This window comes from Myotis daubentonii, chromosome 5 (assembly GCF_963259705.1).
Source record: "Myotis daubentonii chromosome 5, mMyoDau2.1, whole genome shotgun sequence".
Taxonomy (NCBI): Eukaryota; Metazoa; Chordata; class Mammalia; order Chiroptera; family Vespertilionidae; genus Myotis; species Myotis daubentonii.
This window is the reverse complement of record NC_081844.1, coordinates 14,904,520-14,915,925: the sequence shown is the minus strand read 5'-3', so window position 1 is coordinate 14,915,925 and position 11,406 is coordinate 14,904,520. Positions and strand designations below refer to the sequence as shown.

At 54.1% G+C, this 11,406-nt stretch overlaps 1 protein-coding gene across 1 annotated transcript; it reads right to left on the bottom strand.

Annotated features, from left to right (window-relative positions):
• Positions 1–7,213: 7,213 nt before the first annotated feature.
• On the bottom strand, positions 7,214–10,962 carry NKX2-6 (NK2 homeobox 6). The gene is made up of 3 exons (XM_059695132.1): positions 10,706–10,962; positions 9,770–9,774; positions 7,214–7,836 (listed from the first exon to the last, which is right to left on the bottom strand). Exons 1-3 carry the CDS (start codon positions 10,960–10,962, stop codon positions 7,214–7,216), a joined length of 885 nt encoding a protein of 294 aa, XP_059551115.1.
• Between the last annotated feature and the right edge of the window lie 444 nt (positions 10,963–11,406).

Sequence of the window (11,406 nt, the reverse complement as noted above, 5' to 3'; positions counted from 1 at the left end):
ATACAAATATTTCAGGAATGACTGTTCAATTTGAAAACCCGCAAAGTAGAAGTGAAATAACAAATTTATATTTTGATAAGTATTTTTTTTATCTCATTACTTCTCAAACCAATTTATACCATCACCAAATGGAAAAATACCACAAAAAAACCTCTGCTAAAATTTAACCATGGACAGACATTACTTATATGGGTATAAAGAAGTTTTTGGTTTAATTATATTGATGGGACAAACAAAGAAGCCAGAATGGAAAGATTACTGTTCAACTGACCCTTTACTTGAGTCACCCATATTTCCAAAAACTATGACTGGAAAGAGGTTCGAGTAAATACTTATATTCTTTCATCTGAACGATAATTCACAAACAACATGCAACACAGGCCATCTTTACAAAGTAAGACCTCTTTTGTTTGTTTTTTAAAAATATATTTTTCTTGATTTCAGAGAGGAAGAGTGATGGCGAGAGAGATAGAAACCTCAGTGATGAGAGAGAATTATCAATCAGCTGCTCCTGCATGCCCCCTACTGGGCATGGAGCCCAAAAGCAGGCATGTGCCCTGACCAGGAATGGAACTCCTGGTTCATAGGTCAATGCTCAACCATTGAGCCACGTTGGCTGGGCCAGACCTCTTTTAGATCACTTTATCTCAAAATTTATATATACCAAAACAGCAGTTATCACTCAATGAAGCAATGATTCCATGGAGAAGATGCATCTGATTCAAGACGTATAATTCGGCAAAAATAATAAAATACGGAATTTTAGCAAGGATGCTTTGTGAAAATGAGAGTAGCTATATTTGCAGCTTTGCGATATACACGGGTGAAGGCAATAAATTACAACAGACTATATTATCTTAAAGTCTTACAGCCTTTTCTTAATTCTTGACATCATATTTACTAAGATAATTACTACAACAGCCTGTCTACAGCGGAACTATTCTTGGAGAACAAAACACTGGTCTGTGGAACGATAAGGGAGAACCGTGGGGTGCCAAAACCACTAAAAGACAAGTAGCCGCCACACGGGCGAGTTCTGGCTCCAAATAGCCAGTCAGCAAGGTAAGCTGACTTGCAGGAGAATGGCTGGAAGAACACCATGGCATAACCACTGGCTGACAGGAATTCTTGGCGTCCCTGCTATCCGCAGGGCTCAGATGACCCTGCCAGAAGCCAGATCCCTATCCACACATAAGAGGACTTCTCTCCCCCCTCCGCCGCCCCCCCAGGATTCTGACTACCAAGGAGCCAGGTGGAAGCCTCGGGGTCTTTGAGGCACACTTTGAGGTTTCCTTCCATGCAACCGCCCACTCATTAGGTCAGTCAACAAGTGGTATTGCACTCCTGCTCCATGGCAGGCACGGTGTACTGGCAACACACTGGGGTCGGAGACAGACATGGGGCTGGCTGTTAAGAAAGGCCAAAAGACACAGAGAGTGAAGGCATTATGATGGGGATGTCCAAGATGGAACAGGAGCAGGTCCTGGGGGACCTGACTCATAGAGAATGTCCAGGGAGGAGCCAGGGGGCCAGAGACAGGAGCCATCACAGGAAAAAGTTCATCTTTGACCCACTCAAGTCCGAAGTTTGGATTCCAACTATGTGGGTCCTAGGGTTTCAGGCAATTACGCTGGGCTGGTGACAGGAGGAAGCAGCAGTCATTGAGGCATGGATGGGGAAAAATTGGGTTTGACTGAGACCAGCTTCTAAGGACGGCCCCACAGGGACTCAGTGAGAAAGCACTCTGAGGCTTGCTGCCAGGCTGCTGGGCATATCTGCTTTTCTTAGAGTGGAATCTGGACTGTGTCACTAAGATCACATCTTGCTCCTGGGCTGAGGGTGGGGGGACTTGCTGGAGTCTAAACAGAGTCAGGGAGGAAGCACAGAGACTTCCCACGAAGCTCTCTCCGGGGTTGGGGGAGGTGAACTCCGGAGGACAAACAGCTCAGGGCTGAATTCTCCTGCTCTCAGGACAGGGCCAGCTGAAGGCATGCATGAATCCGGGTCTCTGGGGGTTCAAAGTGCAGAGGAAAATGTAGACAAAAAAGGGTGAGAGGGACGCAAAAGCCTGAGTCTTTAAAAATGCTGCCTGCCCCCAATGTCTGAAGGTGCTGTTGTAGCTCTCCCATCCTCCCCGCACCCTCTCTGGCATCTTGCTTCCTATTTATCCCTTCTTAATGCTTTCCAAAAGGTTCCCACCCTTCTCTCTTAGGCAATGTTTCCCTCAAAAAATAAAGACAATGGTGCCACTCAAGATTCACCTGATTTGTGTGAGGACTTGAACTTTCTGTTGAGTATTCAATGGAAGTAACCCATGGCCGGAGGGGCGGAAGGTCTGGGGTCTAGTCCCCGTCTGTCACTGACTCACAGTGTGACTCACCTTTCTGGCACTTGGACTCTTTCTCTGGGAATGGGGACAGTAATATACTCTGCCCCAGGTGGAGGTGGTGAGTATGCATGAAATCAGACAAAAGTTCAAAGGGTTTACCAGTGTAAGGATATGAGTTACATAAATGGAAATCTGTCCGAGGAGGGAGCCTTCCTGGAAGTCGGTTCATGGAGACCAGGACAAACGCAGCCAGAGAACACAGGGTACCTATGGGAAAGGTACCGCCAGCAGCCTCCTCTGTTACAGTCCCACTGGAAACTGCCTGCATTTTCAGTAAATACGCCGAGGCCCGTGCCTTCAATGGGTGCAATTTCAATGTAGCAATGAAAACAAGCAAACTAACGCCCCACACAACCACGTGGGTAAATCTCACAAAACGTAATAAAAGAAGCAAGTTATGAAGGAATACATGCGGTAAGATTCTATTTATGTAACATTCACCATCAGGCAAAGTTAGACCATATCATTGGAGGATGTGTTCAAGGGAGTAAATTCATGAAAAGAAGCCTATAAATGACTATTTCAGAAGTCGGAATAGCTGGTATCTTTTGGGTGGAAGGAAGAGAAAAGGGGTTTGCATTCTGGGAAGAGCATGGGGAGGGGGCTGCTGGAGGCTGCACCCCCGTTTCTGGCCTTGAGAGGGGGTTACAGGAATGTTTACTTTACCATTATACTTTAAACCTTACATATGTTTAATGTAGTCCTGTGGATATATAATCTATTTAATAATTTTTTTAAAAAATGAAGGCATCTGAAATCAACAGGGAGTCAGCAAAAAATTAGGATAATAGCCTGGCCAGTGTGGCTCGGTGGTTGTCTATGAACCAGGAGGTCACAGTTGGATTCCGGTCAGGGCACATGCCTGGGCTGTGGGCTCGATCCCCAAGTGGGAGGCATGTGGGGGGCAGCTGATTGACGATTCTCTCTCATCATTGATGTTTCTATCTCTCTTTCCCTCTCCCTTCTTCTCTCTGAAATCAATAAAAACATATTTTTTAAAAATTAGGATAATAGCCTAGAGATCCACCTCCTCGATTTTATAAGTCAAGAATTGAAACCCGGGGAGGTTACAAGTCTTGCTCAAGGTCACATCGCATGCCACTAGTGGAACCTGGCTAGAACGAGGTCCCAGGCTCCTAACTCAGTATTCCTTCACCACCTTCCATCGCTCTTAAGAGGCCTCTTTAAGGGAAGGAGATAGGCCGGGACACGGCTTTTCTGCCTGGGAGTTCCCTTGTTTTGTAAAAAGGAAAAAGGGCAAGCTACTGGGCTGATATAATAAAGAGCTGGTGTAAACCCAGGGTTGTAAACACTTTTCAAATGGAATTTTAAAAGATTTAAGTGTGTCCCCCCAAAGTTACATCATTACGATGATAAAATTACAAAAAATAAATACCAGAAATCTCTGGCAAGTCTGAAACCTAGAGCTGGGCTTGTGCTCCATCTGATTTGCAGATGGTATCGAGATGGGGCTGGCTTAACGGGGCTGGGGCGTGGGGGTGGGGGTGGAGGAAGGACAGGGAGCCAAGAAGTCTGCAATTTTATTGACTTATCCACCTGGCCTAGGTGAGACCCCTAGCCCTGGGACAGTCAGAAAAGGAACCTCTGCTATCTCTCTGAGAGCTTTTTTTGTTTTGTTTAGAGGTCAATTACTTCCCATTTGGGGAACTTGTGAACATTAAGAGGTGACTGGAGTGATGGGACTGAACGATGCAGATAAGAGGCTGATGGCTTACAGAGCCTGGTGAAAGCCGTGCTTCGGATAAGCTGTGGTCGATGAGACACACACAAAAAGGGGCAGCTTTCAGTGCAAAGGAGAGATTACAGGACGGAAGATGGGCAGCTGGGGGTGGGCTTGGGAGTGGGGAGAGGGAATGCATTTCAAAGTGATCCTGACAGGCAGAAAGGGGGGAGACGCGAAGAAGAGAGTTTTCCTTCTTTTTTCTTTCCTTTTGTCCCGCGAATCTCAAACTTCCCTCAAGAAAAATCCACATGGAGTGCACATGGGCAAGGCTTGTTACAGGTTTATTTGTTTTTGTTTTGTTTAGACCATCAAATATGGATGCTACAGTAATCTGGAGAGAGAAACAATGTCGCAGGCCAATGGAACATTTAAAGTGATCATGGGTATTTATATACATATATATAAAACCAACAACCCCAACCTCACCCATTCTCTTCAGTCAACTAAATTTACAAATTCCCAAGAGTTAGCCTTGCCCTGGCCAGTTTGGCTCAGTGGATAGAGCATCAGCCTGCGGACTCAAGGGTCCCAGGTTTGATTCCGGTCAAGGGCATGTACCTTGGTTACGGGCACATCCCCAGTAGGGAGTGTGCAGGAGGCAGCTGATCAATGTTTCTCTCTCATTGATGTTTGTTTCTGACTCTCTATCCCTCTCCCTTCCTCTCTGTAAAAAATTAATAAAATATTTAAAAAGAAAAAAAGAGTTAGCCTTGAGTTGTATTCAAATTACCATAAAATACACTCTGGCTGCAGCATGTGCCCATTTAGCCCTAGCCTGTTCAGTTCAGTGGATAGAGTGTGTGCCTGTGGACTGAAGGGTCGCGGGTTCGATTCCGGGCACATGCCCAGATTGCACGCTCGACCCCCAGTTGGGGGCGGGGTGTGTGTGCAGGAGGCAGCTGGTCAGTGGTTCTCTCTCATCATTGATTTTTCTCCCTCTCCTTCCTCTCTGAAATCAATAAAAATATATTTAAAAAACAACTTTTCTCCATCCTAAGTGCTAGACCTTCCCCAGAACTCCTCTAGGAAATAGTGCCATTCCCACCCTAATCACCAGGCTTACCCCTCTTCCCGCCCTCTAAGCACCTTCTCTGAACACCCCAGCTCCCCCAGGTTTTCTTTCTTTCTAGAGAGCTTATTGTCTGTCCTTTTTGACAGGCAGCATATACCACCTAGTATTTTTAGATACCTTTCTCATGTCAGTCTCTGGTATCCAATTAGATAATAGATTCCTTGAGGGCGGCAGCCAAATCTTGTTTTCTCTTGTGTCCCTAGCAGAAATGTTCAGTGTTGACTGAGTTACTGATGACTGGACTAAGCCTCTTTCTCCATCACTCATAGCCTTGAGCACAGCCATGGCTCCTCCTCCCTGCTTTTTTCCATGTGGGCAATGGTGGTGGAGGGAGTGTGGAGGCCTGGTCACAACATCACAGGTCTGGTCACCACTTCTGTGCTGCCTTACTATGTGAGAAAGGGTGGGTGTGTGGAGGGAATGCATGTATTAATTTCCTACTCTGTGCCAAGTAGGATCCATGACCTGTATTTCTAGGGTAAGAGTCTTACCTAAAGAGCAACAAAAGATTTTTTTTTAAAAAAACTTAATACTGTATGCAGCATTTTAGAATCTTGGGAAAAATGTAATCTTGAAAGGAGAGAAAGTAAAAAGGAGAAAAAATGTAAAGAAAAAATATGAATAATTATTATTTTTTTTTTTTAGCTTAAACATAGAAACTTTAAGAGATGTAAGCCATGTAAAGTAGGTATAGTTTACAAGGGACCCAGCAGTCTCTCTTTCCCAGGTCAGTAGAAATAACCAGGCACATTCAGAAATGAGAAAATGCAGGGCCGTTGAATTTTAATTAAACATTAGAATTTATTAAATAATACACTTCAACTTTTGACAAGTTAGTGGTCCAGGGGATGAAGAACCAGAGTTTTCATTGACTAAATATGTTATTTTAAAAACCCTGCTTTTCGCACTAGTGCCTGCCAAAGACACATGTCCCCATGAACACATTTAGCTTGTTTTTAGTCTTTCGTTTGCATGACTTCAGACAGGGCTGGGTCCGGGGAGCCAGACTTTCCCCCGAAAGTTCAGGCTCCCTACCCCTCCTGTTAGGACTCAAGGCCAAGTGGAGCCGCCTTCCCCACTGGAACTTGGAAACCTGTTGCTTGGGAAGAAAACCTGCAGAGGACGAGGCGGTGGAGGGGGACCTCAGGGCACCTGGCACCAGGGCCAAATCCAGTTTGGTCCCCAGGGGGTCTGCACGTACTGAGGACTCAGGACTTGGGGGTTTCATTTTTACTTTAATTCGAAGTTGTTCAGAGGTGACTGAGAGATGGATAGATGCTAATGGCTTACACGCACGCGAACACAAATCTATTTCATGTATTTCCTCAAAATGCTGAGCTGTATACAAGAGAGAAATGCACTGACACGGAGGGAAGAGTCAGAGGATGCTTCGAAGAGAGCAATCCTGGCCCCAGCAAAGAGCACTCCCTGAATTAATCCGAATCTCTCAGAGCGTAGCTGGGCGTGGGGTGGTGGGGAGGGGTAGGGGCTTAAATCCTACAGGAGCCTCTTCCTGATCCCCTGGATCCTCCTTTTCCTGGCTGGCTCCCCACTCCCCTTCCCTCACTCGACTCTCTTTCTCATTCTTCCCCCACCTGTCGCCCTTCGCTGGAGGACCCAGGCCCCCCGAATGCCCAGGCTGCAGCGCACAAGCAACCTCCCAGCCCCCTAAGTTTGAGACCGGACGACAGCTTCCTTAGCTCGGCCCTGCGGCCCGAAACTGCCTCCCACCCTTGCTTTCCTCCTCCGCCCAGCGCTGCTCGCCGGCGGCTGGCGAAGGCCCGCGTCCTGTCGTCTCTGAGGGGGAAAAACGCTCCCAGGGCCTTCAGCCCGAGGCTCCCCGGGGCGATCCACAGTCGCAAGATCTCTCTCGGGGGGGGGGGGGGGGGGAGCGCCATGCGGGTGGCCTCTTCCCTCCAGGGCGGCGGCCCATCTTCCTGCTGAGACCCGTTGGCGGACGGCTGGACGGAGCGCCCGGCCTGGGTGGGTGTGTCTGAGCGCGGGCGCCTCACCAGGCCGGCACCCCCTGCAGCGTGGCGGGCAGAGGGCCCTGCGCGCTGCTGCTCTGGCCACCCCCGCCGAGGCCCACGCCGGCCAGGGGCGCGGGCGGGGCGGGCCCCGGGGGCGCGCCCGCGTAGCCCCCGCCGTAGCCCGCCACGTAGGGCGCGCCCGCGTAGCCGCTGTAGCAGGAATAGGGCGCGGCGCCGGCGCCGTAGGGACCCGGGAAGGCGGGCGCGCCGGGGCCCAGGCAGGGCTTGCCGTCCCGCACCAGCACCGGCACCGCTACCCGGCGCGGCGCCAGGGGGTGGCCCGCCAGCTCCAGGGACTTGTCCTGGCGCTGCCTCTTGCACTTGTAGCGCCGGTTCTGGAACCAGATCTTGACCTGCGTGGACGTGAGCTGCAGCGCGCTGGCCAGGTGCTCGCGCTCCGGCGCCGACAGGTACCGCTGCTGCTTGAAGCGCCGCTCCAGCGCCAGCACCTGCGCCTGCGAGAAGAGCACGCGCGGCCGCCGCCGCTGCCGCGCCCTCGGCTGCTCCGCGCCCGCACCGCGCGCCCCGTCGCTGCCGCCGCCGCCGCGCTCTGGCCGCCGGGTCCCGCCGCGGAGGGGCGAGGCCGCGCGGAGGCCGGGCTCTGAAAGCACAGGAAGGAACCCCGTCAGCGCCAGCCCGAGGCCCACGCCAGCAATGCTTGCACGGTTTTCAAGGGACGCCCCTCTCCCCGGGTAGCCCGGGGACAATCTGTGGTCCCAGGTGTACAGCCGTTTCCCAAAAGGTAGACTGTCTAAGACAGCTTCACTTCCTTTTAGAATGTCTATTTATTTATTTATTGTTGTTGGTGGTGGTGGTGGGGGCGGGGGCGGGGTAAAGGCGGCTTGCTGCGATTTCTATTCTAAAGTGTGGCTGAGTTTGAGGAACTTTGCTGCAAGAATCGAGAGTGAATAAGGAAGGGACTTATCAGAGATAGGCTGACTTTGGACAAGCCTTGGTGGAAAGAGAGAGGAAGGGGATGGGAGGGGGGGAGGGGGAGAGACACCGAGACTCGGCGACATGCCTGCCAGAGGCTCCCCTCATCTGGTTGTCCACCCTGCTCCAAACTGGAGCCTCCGGTGCCTGCCACCTCCACCCCACCCTGGCACACACCCCTGTCATCTTGGTCATCAGGTGCTCCACCGGCACTGGGGACCTCCTCATGTTTCTTGGACGCAAGGTTCCATTATCCAAATTAACAAAATAAAACAACTTATTTTCCGACTCTCGACTGTTGGCTGAGAAACTGAGGTTCTCTTGGAGGTATGTGTAAAGTTGAGATCCACATCTGACTTTTTTTTTTTTAAGCGGCCTCTTTCTCCTGCAGGGTCTGTGGCAAGTGGGTGGCTTTGCCCCGCTTCTTCTCCCTCCTGGGCAGCGCCCCGGCCTGGGCACACGGAGTGGGCGCCAACTGAGCGCGTTGAAACTGGGCGAAGCTCCGCTGCTGCAGAGGCCGCGCTGGGAGCCGCCTAGACGCAGCCTCCCTGCCCTTCCCATCTCTCTGCTGTCTGGGCTTAAGCGCTGTTTTTGCCGAAGGGGAGGTGGGTGGAGAGGAAACTCAGAGTTTTCGTGGAAACCCAGGCAGGAGGAAACCAGGGATACAGAGGAGAGGCAGCTCCTGGAGCAGGGACCAGGGCCTGCCTCCTGAGACCTGGTGCGGGTTGGAACTGGGTTCCAAATCCCACCAACCGAGCTGGCCAGTCTCCCGCGGGCGGGCTGCTGGGTGCTCACCGTCTGCAGAAATGAAAACTTCCTTCAGAGAAGCCTGAGGACATCTCTCCTCCCAAAGAGAAAATATTGGCGAGGGTTTGTTTTGTTACCAAATAAAAACAACTGACCTTCAGGGACAGAAATAGCAGGACCCCCTTGGAAAGTTACTGACCACGCAGGCCGAGGGTTTGCACGGCACCCCGGGTGTCCCAGCTCCCCTGGTCCTTCGGGGCCCAGTCCGGAACCTCTCTCGCCCTGTGCCCTGTGTCCGTGAAAGCGAGGTGGGTCAGCTGGGGATGGATGGGCGCCCTGAGGTCCCTTTCCTGCAGGGCGAGGAAGGCGCTGCGGGTGCCTGGGGCTGTGCGGGGAGCGCGGTGGCCGGATGAGTGTGGCCGGTTCTCCCTGGAGCCGGAGCGCACGCCTCGTGGGCCGAGCAGTGCGGAGGGAATCCCGTGTTAAGAGTTCGCCGCAGAAAACCGCCGGCTGCTATGCGAACAGAGCGAAGTTTAATGTTCTCTCGGCTCTGGGGTCGGCAAAAAAGCAGCCTGCAAGTGGATGAATAGCTCCGAAATAGTCTCTTTAGTTACTGGGCCAGTTTGCGCCTGGAACGGAGGGGCCGTGGCACTGCGAGCAGAGGAGACCGACCTACGAGGCGCCTCTCAGGGCCCCCAGACCCGCATGGAGGCTGCGGACCCGGCCAGAGGTTGGATGAGAGGGAAGGTGGCGTTGCTTCCTCGGAATGTTGCGCCTCGGGCACAAGACTTCCGCGTGACAGGAGTCAGTGCAACAGCGTCCCGCCCGCCTCTGCCCTTCCTGCCGCGGGACACTGGGTCTGGGCCTCGCTGTCTGCGCACCAGTTGCGCTTTCGGAGCCCGGGAGCTGAAACTGCGCGGAGACTCGGCAGAGTGGCTTCTTGAAGCCGCTCAAACTCAAGCTACTCTTACCCACGCTGCTCTGACCCACGTTGCCCTGACCCACGCTGCCCTTACCCACGCTGCCCTGACCCATGGCTGCCCTGACCCACGCTGCCCTTACCGATGGCTGCCCTTACCCACGCTGCCCTGACCCATGGCTGCCCTGACCCACGCTGCCCTTACCGATGGCTGCCCTGACCCACGCTGCCCTTACCGCGCTCCCAGACCCCGCACACCCGCAGGGATCCCCACCAAACCCTGCAGGACCCTTCACGCCCAGGAACTCAGACCTGGTTTGGCCAGCACCTCTCTCACTTTTGGGTGGAGGAACCGGGCACAGGGTTGACTGGGCTAGTCCCGCCTCGCAGGGGCGCCTGGGGAGGGCCGGCCTGGGACCGACCGCAGCTGTCAGTCTCTTCCCCGAGCGCCCCGCTCTCTGCCGGCTACTCCTGGGCAGATGGGTTCGGGCGGAGAGGCCGGGGGCGGGGCGGGGGAGGGAAAGCGGGAGGGGAAGCTGCACAGCCGACGGTGCGGCGGTTTCGGTGTCAGAGAGAAGCTGGCGTCCCGGGGACTGTGGCTGTGAGTGGGGTGGTGTGTTTGTGGGACTATGAGGACTCGCTGTGGAGACAGCAAACCCCTAAGATTCAGGACCGTATTTCCCTTCGGGGAGGTGAACCCTTCGGGATCGGAGGGGGCGCAGGGCCTGCCTTTTGGACTCTGAAGTGAAGGGGAGAAGGCAGGCCCTCGTCGCCGGGGAGGCCGGGAGAACCTGTCCGCCCACGGCCAGCTGGTCAGGGCCCATCCCGACCCTCCTGACCTCCCCGTCGGTGCCAAGCCCCGAGGGTGTACTCACCCGCCCGCTCCGCGCCCATGGCTGCGACCCGCTCACTGGGATCCCCAGGGGGCTCCGGCCCGTCCTGCCATCCCTCTCCGTCGCCGTGGCTACCGGGGTTGGGAACCTCCGCCCCGCGCGGGTCCGGGACCAGACGCAGATACTGAGAGTGCTCCCCGCGGAGCTGCAGGGCCGCGAGGCCGATCTGCTCTCGCTCCAGCCGCAGGATGTCATCCACCGAGAAGGGCGTGGAGGTGACGGGGTTCTGCAGCATCCCGGAGGCGGGAGCAGCGGGGCCTGCGCGCCCCCGGCCCCCGCGGAAAGCAGCGCCCCGAGCTCCCCGCCTGCCGGCTGCCGGCACCGCAGGCCCCCGGTCTGGGGCGGACGGACTGCGCCCTCCTCGGGGCCATCCCGGTGGCCGGTGACCAAGGCCGAGTGACGAGACTGCCCACCCCCATTGGTTCCCGCGGAAACCACGTGCTAACCCAGCGGCACCTTCCCCCACCCCCACCCCCAGCGCTGTCCCCCCCCCCCCCCCCCGCGCCCCTCTAATTCCTCTGCAAGCCCAGCCACTTTCTGGGGAGGCTTGGTCCATATCGATGGTTCTCAGAGGCCGGGAGAGCGGAAGAGACGGTGCTGCGCGAGGCTCGAATCTCGGTAAATACGGTACCGGCGCGAACCTCGGAGGTCACCCCGGGGTCCACGGGGACGTTCCTAG